Consider the following 21,342-nt stretch of genomic DNA (forward strand, 5'->3'; position numbering starts at 1 on the left):
TGAGGTATTCTATGTATCCATATCTATACAGAGTATCTCATGTCAATTTCTAGAAAACATTAGTCTATTATCCTAATCCTCAATTGCTCATGCACTTCACATTCATGTTCTACCTAATAGAATATTGTAGTCTATTTCATGATAATGAAACTCATAGAGAATCGATTATGTGCCATTTTGATTATCTAGTTTTTTACGACTCCAAAGGATCTAACCTTCATTCCATTGGCCAAGGTTACATTAACGCTTCAATCTCCACAATAGGATTGCCCACTGCTTACAATATCATTTGTCTCAAGATGCTCACACCCACTAAAACTAGCCTTCATTCTCAAATAGGATGGTAAATAACCTAATTAAGCACTAATTATAGCAACAACAAAAATACGCAAATCTAGAAGTACACACTTTATCACTCAATCTTGGACAATAAACAACCTGTTAGGCCCAAAGCCTAGTCACCCCTTGTAGTATTTATTTATCTTTTACTATAATTTGGATGGAATACAATGAGATTTCTTGAATCTTTGTCACTCTCCAAATGCCTCTTGCTATCACAACTGATCCAGCAAGCCTTCAAACCAAATTTCCCCTTGATGTGCTTAGGGATTGGCCTTCAATTTGCTAATTCAAAGACAAATTCTATCCCAAACTTAATATTGGCTACATGGCATCTTGAAATTCTCCAAAATCCTCGAATTTTATCTCTATTGAATATCAAGTACAAGGCCCCAATTTTTTAGTACACTTCCCATAGTGGTTGATAAACCCTCATTTCTACTATAACTTAAGGTTTAACACCAAAAATTTGACAATTGCACCCTCAAAACTCAGTTCGACTAAGATCTCTTGAGGAAGCTCTGAATTGGGTGTGAAAATAAAGAGAAAATTGGAGAGAGTGAAATTGCAAAGTTTCATCACCAAAATTAGCTAAACTTTAATGATGCCCTACTATAGATGGCTGATTAACTACAGCCCACCTTCAACAAGAGTCCCACATATAGTCACCTATGCTTGTAGGACCCAAACTTGTTATCACCTACTTGTAGATGGCCTATAGGGCCTATCACTTGCCTCTAATGGCCTCCTGATGAGCTTCAAGCATCTCTTTGATAGTCTCGAATGGCTAAGATAACCACCAACAATTGGAAAATCGTAGCAACAATTCTCTCTCTTCCTTTCCCAACCTCCACAATGCTGGAACGAGGCTCCAATAGCCTTAACCTTACTTGCATGGGCAAGTTTTGCCAAGTAGCATCCTTTTAAATGTATTCTTAAGTCCAATTAAATTATTTTTTAAATATTAATTTAAAATTTTGGTTTAATTATTAATTATTGCTCAAAAAATAGTTTTACCAACCAACAACTAAATTGGCTAGGCCAAATTGTCATCCAAGTATTTTCGGGCATTTATTAGTCCCCAAACTAGCATTAATAAATTAAGTAATACCCAGCTTCTAATGTCATCGTTGAAATAAATGGCTAATAATTAGTAGGATAAGAAAACTAGAAGGCAATATCTCATTAAATCTTCTAGATCAAAATCTAACACTAGGTACTACCAAGTACTTAACTAATATGACTTATTACAACATTTACCTTTGACACCCATTGACATCTCAAGGTCCTTAGCTTGTCATTGTGTGAAAGGCAATTTTAAGAGAAAATTCAAGTAATTTTACAAGAGGTTTTGAAGATTTAAAGCCCAAAAATTCAAAAAGATGTCTTACACGTAGTTTATTTTACAAGGCGATCTAGATACAAGGCATGTGAAATTTTAAAGCCAAAGGTGAAGGAAAGAGCAAAGTTGAGTTTGCAAGTAGCAAAAAAGTGTCCAACCATGATATTTGCATAAAATACATGTGTTTCGGTATCAAATGCATGCAAAATGACCTTAGTTTGAGGGATAAAAGGTGGGGGACTAATGTATGGTGAATAAGTGGCTAATTTTGAAGGGATACATGTCCAAATATCAAAAGACATAGCCTTTAAAAGCCAAAAAAGAGAAAGAAACGTGGAGAGAGAATCCAAGAAGATGAATGCTATCATATGCCTCATTGTAAGTATATTCTCTCCTCGGTTCTCAACCAATTGAAGCATTTGATCACATAAATGGAGCCTACTAAAGGCCTTTGATCTTGTATCAATTTCATGCGATGAGATGAAGGATTTCAAAATCAGAGATTTTAGTATTTCTCTCTCCTCCCCTTATGCACACGTAATGCTTGTTTTCATGAGAGAAGGGGGATGAGAGTGATACTAGGGTAGAAGAATGGGCTGTGATAAAGAATGATCTTACGTGTTGTTGAAGCACATAGGAGCATTTTCAAGAGTGTTGGTAGCTTGTATGAGCATCAATAGCCTTGGTTCTTGCATGGGGCATCGTTTCTTTTGTTTCCTTGCCTTTTGTGTTAAATTGATGAAAATAACATTAATATTTACTTATCCAAGGCTTATGCGCATGCAAGAGTTTTCTCTCTTACTCTCTCTTCTAGTCTCACAACCCTCTGTTCCCACAGAGAAGATGTATGTCCTTGCTCACCAAACTCCAACTCATTGTACAAGATCTTTCTTGTAAGAACCATGTCACGATGCCCCAAGTGCACTTGTACATTCTAGTTTACTCATTTAATATGATGTCTTAGGTTCTTAACCACAAGCAACTCATGCTCACTCTACAATTACCTTTCTAATGTTCTTTTGAAAGTATTTTGTTCCAACATGGTCTTTATAATCCACATGTGATATTGTGAGCATTATCCATTGTCCTATTATGTTTGCACATCATTCCAATGTCATTCCACCAAGTTTTAAAAAACCATATTATTCCATTATCATATTCAATTTGAGATAAGTTTTTCTCTTCAAGTAATTAAATTTGAAATCTAACTATTGCATGTGTTTTGAAGTTGGTACTTGTGCTCCCCTCCTATTCCACAACGTAAAGTATGTGAGCAACTAGTGGTCATCATGTCCCTAGTCTTGGTAATTAGTGAAACCAAAATGTTGTGCTTCACAAGCTCAACATTAGGACCCACGGACACACTCTTATTTTTTCAAGAGCTTCAATCAATGAAGTACTTAGGCTAGCTTTCACCTAGCTACTCACACAATTAACAAGCTCAAAAATTTGCTTATAGTGAGCTTGCTAGACATTCCATTAAGTAGGATAGAAGCGCATGGCAAACTCCATCATCCAAATGAGTACACTTTGACTCTTAACCCTCCATGGCTTCCAAATGCATGACAGAAAGCATGGATATAGCAAGAGAGAGCTTGGAGAGAAGATGGAAGAGCTTCACTCACTTAGTCCCTCACTCTCAAACACACTATCTCCTCTCTCAATCTCTCAGTCTCCCTCACAATGGAAAGCAAGAAAGTAAGTACACAAAGTCTACACACATATCAATAGCTTGTTCTATTCTTACTCATGCTTTAGATACATAAAATCTAGGGTTAGGGTTTCCCCATCCCCCTTAGGCATCATGCCCCTTTTGTGGTTTTTCTAGCCAGTAATAGCTCTTTTTACATGCACCTACGCCTTAGTCTTGATGAAAAATAGGCTTAAAACAAATTTTGACCATAGTGCTACTTGATTAGATACAATTGGCATGTGAGGGACCCTAGCTCTTTATCTAGTTAATCTTTACGATGATTAAATTTTCAAAAAATATGAACTCTTTTTCTCTTGTGGATAATGCAATTAACAACCCAAAGCATGAATTTGACTGCATAAGTATGCTCCACGATAGTGTTTGTAAACTCTTGTGCTTATAGCTCACAGCTCCTCACCTAGACAAGGCTTTGATAGTAAGGACCTAGAGCTCCATGAAGAGACATGGCACATAAAGAATGCCCTCAAGTAGGAAGTTGAAAGTCTTACTCTTTCTTCTTCACAACAACAACAACAATTGTCAATAAAAGGTAGATGCAAAGTATGACATAAAATAAGTGTCATAAGTAGATCAATTACATGCCTCATACCTACAAGCAAAACCAAAATGTTGGCCTCTATCAGAGCTTAATTGTGCGATATTGGACAAGGACTCTTATGCTTTCAAGATTTTGACTTGTTATTGGCTCAACTATCTCTCACCTAGTTGGCTTGTACTCTTGCTCCAAACCGAGTTCTTTCCTCTCAATCCCATTAAAAGAAAGAAGACAAATTTTAAAAATGGGTCTAACAAGCATTATGTAGTCCTCCACACTCATAATCCAATCCACCATATGGTTTTTCAATAAGCTCCACAATTCCAATGTGGTTTCTCTTGATCTGCTTGCACTTCCTTCTTCAATTCATCTATAATTGCCACTCCAACACAAGAGCTCCTATAGTGACTGCTATGGCTCAGCGGCCGAGGAGAATAGAGGAGAGGATGGAGAATGGAAATTAGTCCCTTGCTCTCTCCCTCACTTCATCCTTCATTCCTATGTTCTTAGCTTTGCAATATGGGAAGAAGGAGAGTAGGAGTAAGAATGATGAATAGTTTCTCATCCTTGAGTTCTTTGCTTTTTCTCACACTCTCTGTCTCTCAAGCTATGGTAAAGCAAGAAAGAAGACAAAGAAGATAGAGAAGAAGTGACATGTTAGGTTTTAGGGTCCCCACTTTAATTGGTTGCCCTCACCCTTTTTCCACTAACGATCCTTTTCCCTTTCATATGCACTTTGCCCTTTGTGAACATAACCAGTGTAGAAATGAATAGAGATTTCCCACAAACTTTTCATCCATTATGGGTCTTCTAAATATAACTTTGGGTGATAATAAAGTCTTTATTGGGAGGAGTAAGCCCAACTCTCACTAGATGTTCACAATTAAAAAAGTGACTCTATCCATATATAATGAGTTAGAAGTATTACATAAACACTCTATGGATGTGTGGTGCCTAAATCAACACATTAAGCTCTTTAAAATTTGATCATGATCCAAAAATTTTGACTTTTGAACCTTTTGATCTTTTCTATTCCTTCTTGCTTGTGCTTTGGCTTGCCTTCAATAGTCTTTTCTTATGAAGTTTAACATCACCATGTTGATCCTTTATTGTAAGAAATTTGCAAGCTCTAAGTGATCCAAGTACAATCTCAAGAGCCGATTGTCATCCTCCACCATGAAAGTGAAGATTTTGTGTCTTGAAATCACCCCTAGTGGGATGCCCCCTCTAGAGAAGAGAATGAGTCAAGCCTGAGAAATGGTCATATCTATCTTTCACTCAAGAGAAACTCCCTTTGTCATTGTCTCTACAAAGACTCTAGTACCTCCAAGGACCAAGCAATCTTTTTCTGTAAGTCTTCTATGGTAGATCTTGAAAATCAAGCCACATTCCTATTGAAAAGTCAACCTACATGGAGAATGTCCCCTCAAAAAGATGGTTCCTTTCTTTAAGGAAGTGGCTAGACTATGATCTCAAATGATGCTTGAGGAGAAGAGACTACCTCATATTCTCTTCAATTGTCATCAACACTAACTCATGAACCCTAGATCATCCACAATAATTGCTAGTTTAATTTGCTAGTATAAGTTAGTAGGCCCACAATGACTACAATACCCTTAGAACCAATTTCTTGGAAAATGTATTTTCTTCAATCCTCCAACTACCTAACTTATCCAAAGTTGATAGTCAAATCATTTTACACAAGCATCTTCAACCACGAGATTAGAATCATTAAGTGTAACTAATTTCCACAACACACACTCCACCAACATATGTATTGAAAAAATCACCAATGAAATTCTATAAGGGCCCCAATCATTGACCCTCTCTTCGAATCAAGAAATAGTGGCAGTGGCTTAAAATATTCCTCTAAGAGTGATCCTAAAAATTCCTCAAAGCCTCACCCTTACCTCTACATAGGACTAGTCTACATGTCTCCTCCTAATACCCTTTGACCATCAAGATAGTCTCCTTTTTTCAAGAATATCGAAACCTAGACCTTTTCCATCAAGCAAATACATTCCATGCTATCCTAATGTCCCTGCATATCCATTTGCATGCCAAATCACTTCATGGAGAATCTTGTAATCGACTAGCTCACCACTAAAAGAATTTGCTAGCTTGGTGCATTCAATGAAGTAGCTATGAGGCTCCATTAGAAAAATGAATGTCTCATCATTAGCTTTGGCTTTGCCCTATCCCTCATAATCAAACTACCACAAAATAGAAAATAGGAGCTATCAAAAATCAGCTAACTCTATAAGATAGAGTAAGAGCCAAAAACATTAGCCAACAAACCAAAAGTTAAGAAATAAATGATAGACAAACAAATTAGCAAATAAAGAAGAAGAAGACTTTAGTTATGGATGAGGAAGAAGAACACCTCATGGTATGAATAATTTCTCTATGTGGCACGTAATTGGCAAGAGGAGTGTGAATTAGAGGCTCATTGAAATGAGTCGGAGAAAGCTAAGCATGTTCACAAGCACTTATACAAGAGATAAAAATGTTAAAGCATCCACACACACCTCCCTTAAAGATTAAGGTAAAAGAAAATACGTATGGCTCTACAGCCTAGTTCGAGCATGTGACAAAGTCAAATATGGCCACCTCCAAGGGGAGGGCTATTCTAGAAGAGTATGCAACCATTCCTCTAGTCCATGAAGCCATCGCACACTAAAGTGCTCTCAACCACTAGCTACTTAAAAACCTCAATGCATTAAGCAAGCCATTTGTATGACAAAAGCAAACCCCCTCCCTAACCCCCAAAAAAGAGACTAGTTGAAATGATCCCTTCTCCACCACCAAGATTTTAAAAAGTTGATTGCAACCAAGATATATCAAATATTTAAATGATCTGTTGGATGAGTAACTTGTTGCAAAATATGCCACCTATATAGAGATAATGGATATTAAAGGTTTCCTTCAAAAACAAAAAAAATGCTTTAGATCTAGCAACATAGTTGGATGAGGTGCTTGCATTTTTTTAGAGTGATCTCTCATAGAATCTAGGCAACAATGGTAAGGAAAGCTTCCTTTGAGTTAGGGGTGTTTGCTTTCATAGTGGCTACAAATGCCAACTTATGTCAAATTACATTGATGGGGATTTCTATGGTAGGGACATAAGACACGGCATGATTCAAAGGAGGGTTGTATTGAGGGGTATTCATGTGCTAGTACATTTATGTAGTTAGGGGGGTTAAGTTGGAGTAATAAGTAGTAGTGAAGATGGGATACCAACATGTTGTCTTGAGAATGTGGGTGGGCATGAAATAAGGGTTGAGTCAAATTAAGCAAGATTGGGTGAGCTTCATTAGAGACTAAACTCAAAGTAGTAGCTATAGGAGCAAGATTGCCTCAAGTCTGTAGAAAGTAGCATCCAATATTGTTGTGGCCAACTTTTAGCAAAACAACCAAAACTTGTAATGAGGGTAGTTGAATAGGCATGGGGTAGGTTGCAATAAGTGCACTACGTAGTTGGAAGAGTGAGTTACACACATGTACACAAGGACAATTAGTGCACATGCAAGGTTAATCTAGGTTTCACTCTTCTTGGGTTTTAAAGTGTCAAAGGAGCCACACTCAAGGAATGGTTATAGTACAACTACAGATCCTCTCTTGCAAAGCAAATAAATGTGAGAGGTAATTTTATTGGAGTAGTGTCATGGTATGCTACTATACATACCCTCTCGACTAAGTTAAAGTTGATAGCCATATTGGCTAGCCTGATTTTTGGATATTCACTTTTTAAAAAACTATTGTTAAAGGGACACTTCTTGTGTACTTGCTTTATCAAGTTGCACTGGTAAATATATCCCGAATGTCAAAAGTTAGTGTTCTTATCCCTAGTGAAAAGGGATATGGCAAAAATATTTGCTATCTTGGTTGTCAGTTTGTACATTCCCCTAGTTATGGCTGCTTGCTACAGCCAACAACATTGGATTCCATTGTCTGGGCCAACTATGATAGACTACAACAACCTGCCATGAAAAGGAAAATTGGTGGCTATCTCTCTATTTACTAACCATATTCACAAGCCTACCTTTTGTATGCCTCTTATTCCACCTTCTTCAAGCCCATATGCCTCATGTCTATTTCTCCTATGTAGCATACTACATAGCTTGTATGCTTTAAGCATAATATTGTGACATAACTATGCGGTGCTACATGATTATTTGGGCACATGTATGGTAGGGCTTTTTGAGTCAGAGGTAGCTATATTGGCACAAGTATTGATTGCCTTGGTATATCTTCATTGGATGTGCTTTGTCAACATTGCACCCATTAACTCTTCCTTTATTGGCATAGATGGTATTTGCCAAGAGTTATGCCTATCTTTGTATGGGAGTGTGGGAGTACCTTTGCAACTTGGATGCCATAAACTCTACTTTCAAAATTTTAATTGTTCTTGCAATAATATATTCATAAAAGTGTTGATAAGGGTGGATTAAGTGTATTCTCTAATTAGCAACTCATGAGATTGTGATTTATGTGCCTCTCTATGAGCTCTCATATCCCTCAAACACTTTAACGTGCCTTCTTTCCGAATTTTGTTGGACAATCCTGTGTATTTCGATGTTTGATTATAACCTCCTTTTCAACAAACAGTGTACCATATCTCTTGCACCTCAAAGCTCTATGGGGGTAGTTCTCAAAATAAAATCTAGTCTATGCTAGCAATCCTTAAGCTATAGATAAGTTGGCATATGCATCACCCATTCAACATGAAAAAGTCATATGATTTGATATAGTGATATGGATGGCAACCAAGCAGTGTGCCTTGCTAGTTTTACAAGTACCATGTGCAACCCTTTCATATCACATTATGTGTCATTCTCATGTAATGGCTTATTGTATCTTATGAGTCTTATTTCATGGCTTTTCTTGTAATTCTTTAAAAATCTAAGCTCAATATTATGCAATGTGACACCAAAGGTAGTATGATCACCCTTGTTAATGAGATGTCTTGTAAAGTATTACACATACAAACACAATAGGGGGAGAGAGAGAGAGAGAGAGAGAGAGAGAGAGAGAGAGAGAGAGAGAGAGAGAGAGAGAGAGAGAGAGAGAGAGAGAGAGAGAGAGAGAGAGAGAGAGAGAGAGAGAGAGAGAGAGAGAGAGAGAGAGAGAGAGAGAGAGAGAGAGAGAGAGAGGGGGAATTAAAGTAATTTCTTAAATTATATATGACATTATTAAAGTGAGCTTGTAGCACCTCCCATGTTGTCAGTGTCGTCCACACTAGCGCCTATATTTGACATATAGTATTTCCGGTCTTAAACAAGCTACCAATTTGAGCATTAGAGGCATGGCCTTGATAGTATATTGCAACACTTAATTGATTTTTAGAGAATGGTAATCTCCTCATACTTTAGACTCTCATGATAGAAGAGGCATAATGTCTCAATATAGGATCTAATGTTGATGCATACTTGGCCAAGACCCTGACTACCACCAAGATGCAACACTACATAGATCACTTTCTCAATATTGATAGTATATTGCAACACTTAAGTCCACTTTTGGAGAATGGGTAGATCCTATTTTGAGACATTATGCCTCTTCTATCATGAGAGTCTAATGTATGGGGAGATCTACCCATTCTCCAAAAGTCGATTAAGTGTTGCAATATACTATCAATATTGAGAAAGTGATCTATGTAGTGTTGCATCTTGGTGGTAGTCAGGGTCTTGGCCAAGTATGCATCAACATTAGATCCTATATTGAGACATTATGCCTCTTCTATCATGAGAGTCTAAAGTATGAGGAGATCTACCCATTCTCTAAAAATCAATTAAGTGTTGCAATATACTATCAAGGCCATGCCTCTAATGCTCAAATTGGTAGCTTGTTTGGGCTCATGGAAATACTATATGTCAAATATAGGCGCTAGTGTGGATAGACACTCTAGCAACATGGGAGGTGCTACAAGCTCACTTTAATAATGTCATATATCATTAAGAAATTACTTTAAATAATCTTAGTTATCATAAGGACCTAAGGTCTCGCCATTATTTCATTGGTGATAAGGGGAGTGGCTAAGAGCCATAAAAATGATGCACACATCATAGATGGAGTGATCAATGCATAAAAATGTCATATTTTTGTGTGAGGTTCTTGAAAATGGTTTGGGTAGCACTATCACTCTATTTATGCAAATGCAACATACCCTTGTCTTGGCCTACTCAATGGTGCCCACCTCATGGAAACAAATGTTTTGTATGCCAGTGAAAGCCATACCCAAATACACACAAAGTTTGTTGCTTCCACATGGTTGATATGTCTCTCTCATAACTTGCATGAATGTGCGAATGACCATTACCTCTATCTTTCCAATGTCCAGTGAGATCCTTTTCTATGTGAAAAAATCATCTAATTCCATGTGATTCTATAATTCCAAATGTGAGAGATATCAAGATAATGAAATCAAGTTGAGGTAGTAAAGTAATCATTAGTCAATCAAAGCAAGGAACTAGCACCACATCCTCTATCATATAAGCTAAGTAATCTCATCTATGTATAGAGTAAATAGTATCCAAAAGAGTGGGCCACCTTGCTTCACCCTTGTAGTACTCTATATCTCCTTTGTCAAGCCACTTGTTCATCCAATTCACCCTATCACTCTGTGAAGTAATCCCCATATTATCTCTAATGCTACCCTGAGCATGTATAGCTGTGTCATGGTATAATGTGAGAGGCTTTTTATTTCCTCAAAGAGTTGATCTATATATTGTAGCTAATATATGTTCAAGCTCAATGATCTTGTAGTTCCTTGGAATCCATCAAGTCATTAGATATGTGAGAAAGGGTGATGGTGTGCATACTCCATGTGTAGTAGTGAAATCCCTCCATTAGGGACCTATTGAAGAGAGGTACTAGAAATGGATCTATAATGGTAGAAGCATAAGAAAAGTGCTCCCTTTGGGTCCTTGAATCATGGACATATTGTCCTTAGTGTGGCCTCCTAGCAGCTTTATGTACCATGGTAGAGGCGAATAGTGTTGAAGCAGTGGGTTTGGATCGAGTGGGCATATGGGCTTATTCAAGACTTGGTTACCAAATGGTGGCATTGATGATGGGTGTAGGTAATCTTGGTTCATGAGTTTGCCGAGAGAGAGAGAGAGAGAGAGAGAGAGAGAGAGAGAGAGAGAGAGAGAGAGAGAGAGAGAGAGAGAGAGAGAGAGAGAGAGAGAGAGAGAGAGAGAGAGAGAGAGAGAGAGAGAGAGAGAGAGAGAGAGAGAGAGAGAGAGAGAGAGAGAGAGAGAGGGAGAGGGAGAGGGAGAGAGAGGGAGAGAGAGGGAGAGAGAGGGAGAGAGAGAGAGTCACATGAAGGATGTGTTTTATAAACATCATTAATAAGAAAAGATGCATCGATTTGTGATAGAAAGGGGGTAAATTGACAAAATAGGGTTTTTTTTGGGTAATGTTTGCATAAAGCATTTTAGAATAATCCTACAAAAGGCCCGAACAAGGTATGGCAAAAGCAATTTTCTATGTATGCTTAGATTATTGTAAGCAGTACTCGAAAAAGTTTTTTCCTCCAACCAAAAAGACAAGGCAATGTTCTTTTAACTCAAATGTTTCCAAATATGTAGGCATGTAATAACTAAAATACTAGAAATTTTATTTAAATGTGGAAAGCTATTAAACTAAAAAAATGACAAAGTTACAGAAGGGCTAGCTAAAAAAGAACATTGGTAATTTTAGCTAGGTCACAACCCTTGATTTTACCTAGTTCATTAGGTACTTCCCAAAACCATGAGGCTTTCTACAAAATTTGCAACAATGAAATCTATAATCTAGCTTCCATGACGACAAGGCTAGTCCTTGCTTCCTTGATTGCCTCGAAAGAGAAGATTCTACCTACATGAAATACCATTTTCCCTCCCTAGTAGCATCATTAAAACATGTACAATACAACCCAACATTCTTCTATGATAATCTCATTCAAGCTTCCAATGATTTAGGGCATGGTTCTAAACATCCTTGGCAATACACCCATTCCAAAAAAAGTTACTTCCGAGTCACTTCATTACCACAAGAGCATTGTCCATTTGTAAGCCCTCTTTTCAATAGAGCTCCTACTAGTACTCTCCATAGAAAAGCTTGTCTCAGAGAGGAAACTTCAAATTCCAATTGCTTTCTAGAGAGTTCGAAATTAACTCATGCGAGGACTCAATGCCCCGAGCCTTTTTGCTATAAGGTTGAACTTGGATCTTTTAACTAACAGACGCTTGAGAATCTAGCATGTAGCTTTGCAGATAATTTCCCCCTGCCAATTGCAAGGTTAGGATCCACTAAAGGGAAGATATCAACTAGCGGGCCAAGACTTGCCAATTTACTAGCCATTGCAAGGCACCCAATTCTAAGACAAGAAGGGAGATTTAGTTCCTTATTGGCTTCATCCAAGGATTTCCAATGGCCATTGCTAATCCATGCTTCTATGCTACCTATGCCCCACCTTGAAAGGAAGATGCCTCTCCTACCAATTTGCTTTGGCAAAGGAGGGTTGAAGGCTCAAGGCCAGTATACATTAATGCCTGACGGCAAAGCATTTGTCTAATCTATTCCATTCCAATTTGCTTAAAATGATCCTCCAAGTTACAAGTATTTTAGCTAGCACTCTTGAGGCTTTAACATAGATGATGGGTTGAGTTAGTAAAAACTTATTGCATGACAAGTTCCAACTTTTGCTGAATTGCAACTTGTTTTGTTCGAGTATCTTTGCCATCGATAGAGACCATGGGGCCTCCTATTGCCAACACTTGTGCAACAACTTCACTCTTTGCACATGCGTAGTCAAGCTTGGACTTAGCAATTGGAGCCCACCTTTGTTCTTGGGATGCTTTAGAATCTACATGGACAAAGGGGCAATATATCTTTCAATGTCTTTCTTTTCCCATAGAAAATTTCCTATTAAAGAGTCCCACTTTCTTTGATGGCTTGGTTTCCAATGAGTCAAGTGTAGGTAGATAGTATGATAGCTAGAATCTTTAAAACAATTTGTGGGTTTGCTTCTAATCAACATTTGTAGTTATTTTGAGGATTGATCGAGACGATTTTCTTAGAGAAGTCACTTCCATGTGCTTTCCTTGTTGGTTGGGTGGATTGATCTTCACTTTCACCCTCTTGTTGATAGGTTGAGTAGGCACTGCTTTTTGATGCGCTTCCATTGCTATTGTGGAGTTCTCCAACCTCCATCTCTACATCTTGCTCAATTGGTTTGCTTAGGATTCTGTGAGCAAGCCCCCATGCATTCACATGCATCCAAAGGAGGACAATACGTGGCCACCTCCACTAAAGGGAAATACACGGTATTTCCTAATAACTAATTAAGGGTTTTGATTACTAAAAATGGTCATGGTCTCGTTGACGCTTGCTACTTTGCTCTCGTGGCTCTCTCAAGTTTTGAAATTCTTGAAAAAAAGAGCAATTATTTTGAGGGCATGGAAGAAATATTTTGTTAATTCACATGTTCACAAAATGTAGCCATTTAAAAACCAAAATAGTGGAAAAAGTGAGCAATTATTTCAAGGGCATGGAATATTAAAATACAAGAAAAATTAGGCAATTATTTCGAGGGCATGGGACAAACCAAAATACCAGAAGAAATATAATAAGCAATTTCGAAGGCATTGAAAAATTTAAGATTAGGGGGGGCAAAATGGGCAAATTATTTGGAGGGCATGATGAAAAGAAGGAAAATACACTAAAATGCCATTTTCAGAGAGCGCTTCTGAGAGGAACGGCCCGCTCCCAGGCAGGGCATAATTTTTTGTAATGGTGGGCGCGGGTACAACAAAATGGCATCTGGTCGTTATGTCTGAGAGAGCAAAGTTAAGCTAAACCCTGTTTCTTGCTCCTGCAAAACAGTGAAAGACAATTGGGCTCTGTTGCCACGGGCCCGGCAAAAACCAATTGCAAGTGCGGGACTCCATGAGCAAGCCAGCACATCAGAACAGTGCAGGGGCAGACTCCGAGCTCAGGGATTATCAGTCAAGATTGTCAGTGAAGGTGCTGAAGCTCGGGGATTGTCATATCTGATCCCTCATTCCAGAACGCAAGCAGTGGAAAGAAGCTCTCTTAACCCACAGAAAGAGCCTTCTTTTGATCTCGCAGAGTGAGACTTAGTCATAGTGTACTTCATAGCTTGGATTCACGGTATGGGCTTAAAAATTTATAATGCCTGGAGCATCTAGTAACATCCTAGGTCTACCATGCTGGCCCCCTCTGAGGTAACTAACAGAGACATGGGCCTTGACAAGTCCCTCAGAGGCAGAGGAATCAAAAAGCCCAGAGGATTAAGCCCACGGAGCGAGCACTGGCATACACCTCCCATGGTCGTGCCACCACCGGGTGGTGCTGCCACTGCTGCTGCCTGCGGTGTTGATGGTGTTGTGTCTACCAATTATGCTGAGCAGGATGCAGCTTACTTCAATTCATACTCTCATGTTGGAATCCACGAGGAGATGATTAAGGTGAGCCTGAGATAATGTTTCTTTCCAAAGCATGCTGATCAGCATTGCTGTTTCATAACGTTGCTTAAACAAGTCTGAAGTTGTTTCCCAAGAATCTGTTTTAGCTGACAGGTCCAATTTTTTGTTTACATGAGTGCTGTATCTTCTCTCTTGGGCCTTTGGTCGTATTAATGCTGGAAATGGTTTGAATCTAGCAATAGATTCTCAAGAATTACTCTCCAGTTGTTGCCCCAGTTTTGTCACATGATTTGGTTGGCACAGATTGAGCATATTAGAAGCTTGTGCATTTGTCTGACATAGGATTCTATGAGCTTCCTCGACTTTTAGTTTTCTTTATATATGTGTTCCACAACTCTTTGTATTTCATTCATTAACAATAACTCTTTTGTTTGTGTTCCCCAACCTATAGTTCTTTGCTCACTGACTGCAGTGACGGTGCTGGTAATGAGCAGAGTATGGGCTTCACCCTTTCCCCATTTCCCATGCCTGCCAATCATCATAAGTATCTTACTCTGCCATCCCCTAGCTAGTAATGAAGCTCATGTACCACTAGGGTGATATAACTGCATTGGTATTCCTCAATTAGAGGCCTGATCTGCAGCCTGTAGATCCTAGTGCAGACACGATAGTTGTGTGGTATATCTATTGCTTGCTATATGGATTGCTCACCTGTTTTAAGCGGTGCATTGTGTTCTTGAAAGGACATGGAGAAGAATGAATAGTGAAAGAGTGAACACAAGAACTGAAAGAACGAATGAATAGGCAATGGGATCCATAACACAAGACATGAGATGTATTGTATAAACCACATAGGTGATGGCACATGTGATGATCAGCAATACCTCCAATCTTCCTCTCTCCAAGTGGATTTGATTTGATATGATAAGAATGGAGGGGTGGAGTATATATAGACTATAGAACAAGACTTGAGACAAATAGAATAGACCTAAATGAGCTGCCTAATTGCTCATACAGATGCCCAAATAACAATCTAATAAATGTGCCTAACACCCTTGCAATGTACACTGCTAACATGAAATTAGTATGTTAATCAACCCAGAAATTGCAAAGAATTATCACATTTTTAAAGCATCTTTTTGGCTTTTGAAAAGTTTTCTAAAGGGAATTATTAGTCATTGCCACTTTTATCCCCCTTTATTTCACTTTAGTGCAAGCTCTCCAACCTTTCCTTGCTATCATCATTGTAATCACCTTCATCATGCACTCATCACCGTCATTGCTTGCTGTTGCGGTGGCTTCTCCAACTTGCCTTTGGGTCTAGAATTGCCATCTTTGAGCTTTGACCTTAAGAAGCCCTTTGGAAGTGTCACACAATTAGACAAGGTGGTTGAAGAAAATTTAGAGTCTTCTTTCGCGACAATTGACCACCATGGACTAAGAAGGACATCCAATGCCTATTTGAGTCCAACAATGTTCGAATGTTTCTTATATAGAACATCTCTTTCATCTTGATTTAGGTGATGTGCAGCCAAAGATGAGTTACCATGAGAATTTTGAGGCACAACACTATGGGAATTACAACAAGGGAGGTGTTTGCATCTTATATTGCATCTACCTATGCTTTCACAATCACCTACTTTAATTGTTCTATCCCTCCCTCCCACCCCATTACTTTGGAATGACATGCAGAGACTATGGGTCACATAGTGATAGGGAGTTTGGTTCCATGAACTTTACTCTTGGTCATGTCCTTGATCGTGCCTCTATTGGTCATGTGATTTCTTTGGGCATGACTAGGAATTGCATTTTTGATGCTTCTTTAGGCGCATCCTCGGCCCTTATGGAATGTGACTTATGGTTCCTTTCCGAGTGTTCCAATTTCAATATTTTCACATTTGTGCCAAGTAGTAACTACTGTGCCAAGTCGAACAGAGAGTTTAGTGATAGGGATTCCTTTGAATCAAAGTATACATGCCTTTTGGACTTAAATTCTTGGACTCTTCGTTCCTACACCTAGAGCATTGCTAGTCTCACAAATGGTTGGTTAGTTGTGTTAGCAGAGTATTTGTCAGCTCATGTGTGAGTCTGAGCTTGATCTGGGTTGGGCATTTTTATTAGGTATTTTAGGTATTTTTTTGGTATGGCATTTTATGTCATTGGGGCATTTTATGCACCAGTCGGCCAGCATTAAATGCTGTCCGACCAGCATTATTGCTCCCCACTTTTTCAGCCTATTTATACTCAGTGGCTCCTCCTCAGTCAGTCACTTCATCTTCACCATCTGCAGACTCTGTGGAGAGAGGAGCCAGTGCCAGTGCCCACGCAGCCAGTGACTCACTGTTGTATGCGACTGTCTCGTGTTCATATATATGGATTCCATTTCCCGTGCATACATCTGAGTTCTCATCTGTATCGTGTTCTTTTCTTTTCTCTTTTTGTCTTGTGTTTCAGCAGTTTATTTCAGCACATGTTTATGCTTCCACCGCTGCTCCACTTCTGACATGGTATCAGTTTTCAGGATTTGTGTTTCTGCTGTGTTTTCTTGCTGATTTCAGGACTGTTTTGTACCCCTGCTGATCAGACGACTGCTGTCGCAGCCAGGCGACCTGTTTTGGGGCTGTTTTCAGCCTGCGTTTTTTGCAGTTTTGCCATCGCCTGCTGCCTCCGCACCCTTTGCTGCCTACGCACCCTCTGCTGCCTACGCACCCTCTGCTGCTTGCGTTTTTCATCTGCAGCTGCTGGCGACAGTTTTCTACCTGTTTTTCTCTAGTTTACAGCCTGCGTTTTGCTGATTCAGCATCTCTCGTGGCTGGGTGACTGTTACTTCAGGCCGTTTTCTTTGTTTTTGGCAGTTTTTGACTGATTTTTTGACTTTCTGCAGCAGATTTTGTCTTCTATTGATCTGATTTTGGGTTATATTGCATGTGAACTTTCATTTTCTGAAGTCTGTGCTTGTGTTTTGGCTGTGTTTTCTCTCTAAATTCCATCTCTTCTCTACTTCTCTTCTTCTCCTCTCCATATGGCTCCTCCGTGCACTTCCCCTGATGATCAGTTGCATGAGACATCCTTGAGATTACAGGGGCGGCTTCCTGCACATTATGGAGGTGAGGCTTATGTAGCTTCAGAGAGGGGTGACGGGAAGAAGAAGTCGAAGGCCCAGTGTTACCACTGTGGCAAGAAGGGACATTTGCGGAAGGATTGCAAGAAGTTAGCGGCTTCTAGGAAGAAGGAGCAGAAGACGAAGCGGGATGCTGACTCTACCGATGAGTCCTCTCCTTCATCAGACTCCGACTCCGATCCTCCGACCAAGGTGAAGTCCAAGGCGCGGAAGGGATCCTCTTCTTTGGATCGCGGGAAGGGCTTGGTGGCCCCTTCCTCGGCTGCTTTCTAGTGGTGGTGATGAGGTCATCCCTCACGACTCTCTTGTGCTAGAGAGGGAGTGTGAGCGGGTGTTCAGATGGGGCAGCCGCGCCTCATCTATACTTTTATACAGGTGCACAGGTTCCAGAGAGGGACGTCCCTGACGCATCGACTTCAGTCTGGCGGAATCAAATCCTGGAGCTGGGATTGACATCCAGGTTCATGCTGAGCTGGTTATCTGACAGAGAGCGGGAGGCTCTCGTCTGGAGCTCACATGAGGGGACACTTTGGCAGTCTGGCCAAAGGCGGGGAATCCATGGTCACCTATGTTCAGAGGCATTTTTGACAGGATGGTCTTGTATGCTACTGCGAGACATTGGTGATGGACACAGAGACATGCTATGATCTTCTCTATTTTCAGGTGTTTGGTACGATCGACATCGACATCAGGTTCTCTCCGAGGCACCTTGGTGGTGGCTTGATCACCCACTGCTTGGGTATCCATGGTTCTACTTGGTGGTTCTATGTTGTATAGTTTCTGATCCCTTTTCATTGTACTATTGTATTGTATCAGATCACTCATGATCTGAGAGAGGGTGTTAGCAGAGTATTTGTCAGCTCATGTGTGAGTCTGAGCTTGATCTGGGTTGGGCATTTTTATTAGGTATTTTAGGTATTTTTCTGGTATGGCATTTTATGTCATTGGGGCATTTTATGCACCAGTCGGCCAGCATTAAATGCTGTCCGACCAGCATTATTGCTCCCCACTTTTTCAGCCTATTTATACTCAGTGGCTCCTCCTCAGTTAGTCACTTCATCTTCACCATCTGCAGACTCTGTGGAGAGAGGAGCCAGTGCCAGTGCCCACGCAGCCAGTGACTCACTGTTGTATGCGACTGTCTCGTGTTCAGATATATGGATTCCATTTCCCGTGCATACATCTGAGTTCTCATCTGTATCGTGTTCTTTTCTTTTCTCTTTTTGTCTTGTGTTTCAGCAGTTTATCTCAGCACATGTTTATGCTTCCACCGCTGCTCCACTTCTGACAAGTTGTAGATTCCTCATTGGCCCTCTGGTATGGCACTGTCCCTATAGTGCCTCTTCATTTGCTCTCTGTGCCAACACCTCTTGGATGTTGGCAAATGACAACTAGCTATGGAGGAGAGAAAAGAGAGACAATGAGTGTGTTGAAGCAAAAGAGTAGAGTGTACTTGTTGAACTGAAAGAATAAGAATGAAAGGTACAAGATAGGTCTAAGATAGACCTAGCTTTAACTCAACTAGAGTTAATTGACTCTAACTCTAACTCTAACTCTTAAGAGTGGTGACACAACTTATAACTTTAGTTGTGTTCACACTAAGAACTAAAAAAGAACTAAAGACTAAAACATTGGATATTGCCTATAGAATTGGCAAATTCTAACACCCCCTGCAATTGCCACTGCACATTTTTCTTTGTAAGAACATACATTAAGGTGATCTCTCTTGCATAGCATCTCTCTTTGATATGATGGTAATGCACCTCAATATGTTTCGTGCAAGCATGAAACATAGGATTTCGTGCCACTGCAATAGCACTTTGACCGTTAGAAAGAATGGGTGTAGGACCCTCCAATGGTAAATGTAGATAAGCCAACTATATGTGCAACCATATACATTCCATTGTTGCTGTGAAGGCTGCCTTGTACTCAGCCTCATAGGAGAGGTAGGTACTGTAGATTGTTTCTTGCTTAGCCATGAAATGCATGAATGGTTGAGAAAGAAAGTGTCCACTAGTAGATTGCTTAGTGTTTGCATCACTAGCCCAAATTGAATCACTATAAGCTTGTCATTGCAAGTCTCTCCTCCGGGAAATAATAGTCCATGTGACTGAGTACCTTGCAAGTATTTGAAGATTTTCTTAACAACTTGCCAATGTATAGTCCGTGGGCTATGCATATACTTGCTCACGTGAGATACTGCATATTGAATGTTAGGGCATGTGTTGTAAAGATGAGTAAGATAGGCAACAACTTGGTTGTAAATTGCAACATCAGACATCTCTTCACCATCATGCATAGACAGCTTTAAGCTTGGTTGCATAGGAGTGCACATAGGTTTGCAATCTTGTATATTAAACCTATGTAACAGCTTATCCACATATTGTGACTGTGACATGATGATACCATGCTGATTTTGGATGAATTGAATCCCCAAATAATAGTGTAGACAGCTCATATCTAACATAGCAAACGCAAGTTTTATCGGCCTTGAAATTTGCAATTTTTGCTTTTGAAGGTTCAGTGAATAGCATATTATCTACATAAAGAATGATAATCAGCAAGCCCCTCCCCCTTCATTTTTTTTGTATAGAGTGGGAGTAGTTGGATTGTTTTTGAACCCTTTGTTGGCCAAATATGCATCAATTTTAGAGTACCATGCATGAGGAGCCTATTTGAGACCATAAAGAGCTTTGTTTAGCTTGCATACGATGTGCTCTTTCCCCTTAACCACAAACCGTGGAGGTTGTGGCACATAAATATCCTCATGCAAATCCCCATTCGAGAATGTTATCTTAATGTCCAACTGATGTACCTTTCAACCATAATTTGCAGCCATAGCAATTTCACATCTCACCGTACTCATACCAGATGTAGGAGCAAAAGTCTCTTCATAATCTATGCCCTTCTTCTGTGCATAGCCTTTTGCTACCAACCATGCTTTGTATCTGTCAATGGTACCATCAGCCTTGTGTTTGAGTTTAAAAATCCATTTTGTGCCAATGGCCTTCTTGGCAAGTGGTAAATCCACAAGATCCCATGTAGAGTTTGTGGCAATAGAGTCTAACTCATTCTGCATGGCCTGTATCCAATGTACATCTTGTTGAGCTTCGTCCAAGGAAGTAGGCTCATCATCATCCCATGGTGAGCTCATAAATACATGCTCATCACAATCATCTACTTTTGTAAAATCAGCAGTTTGTAACATTTATCTCGAGATTGTTTTTACTGCATTTACAGCAGCCCTTTCATGCTGTATTATGTTTTTCTGGCCATTTATAGCAGTCATGGACTCCAAAGATGGGTAGTTGGCATTTGAAACTGATCATGTGAAAATGTAGCATTTTTAGTAAATATGGCATCTCTATTGACAAAACCTTTCTTTGTGCGTGGATTATATAAGTGATAGCCCTTACTTTCCAAATTGTAGCCAGTAAATATGCATTTTACAGCTTTGTCATCAAGCATCCCACGAAGCTCTTTTGGAACATGTGCATAGGCTATACAACCAAATACCCAAAAGTAGTGAATCTTGGATTTCTTGCCATGCCAAGCTTCAAATGGGGTGATCGTCTTTAGTACCTTAGTGGGTGCACGACTCAACACATGATTTGCACATTGAAGGCTGTCTAACCAAAATTTATGAGGTAGCCCCTTGCTTTTGAGTATACAACGAGTCATCTCTATAAGAGTGTGATTCTTTCTTTCAGCAACACCATTTTGCTAAGGAGTCATTCTAACAGTGGCTTAATGTGTAATGCCACGATTAAGTAAATATGTCTCAAAAGCACGAGATATGTATTCCTGCCTTCTATTCGTGTGAAGTGTCTGCACTTTCAAGCCAATTTCAGCTTCAAG

The 21,342-nt window shown here is 39.6% G+C and overlaps 1 protein-coding gene across 1 annotated transcript in view; it reads left to right on the forward strand.

The window, feature by feature from the left end:
• Positions 1-13,642: 13,642 nt before the first annotated feature.
• PRMT6 (protein arginine methyltransferase 6) overlaps positions 13,643-21,342 on the forward strand; it is a 137,088-nt gene continuing 129,388 nt past the window's right edge. Inside the window, exon 1 of the mRNA XM_087697607.1 lies at positions 13,643-14,405. Coding sequence (XP_087553733.1) covers positions 14,145-14,405 — 261 coding nt within the window. The 5' untranslated portion in view covers positions 13,643-14,144. The remainder of the gene's footprint in view (positions 14,406-21,342) is intronic.

This window comes from Lygodium microphyllum, chromosome 17 (assembly GCF_053477565.2).
Source record: "Lygodium microphyllum isolate KBCC chromosome 17, Lygodium_microphyllum_v1.1.10, whole genome shotgun sequence".
NCBI classification, from domain to species: Eukaryota; Viridiplantae; Streptophyta; class Polypodiopsida; order Schizaeales; family Lygodiaceae; genus Lygodium; species Lygodium microphyllum.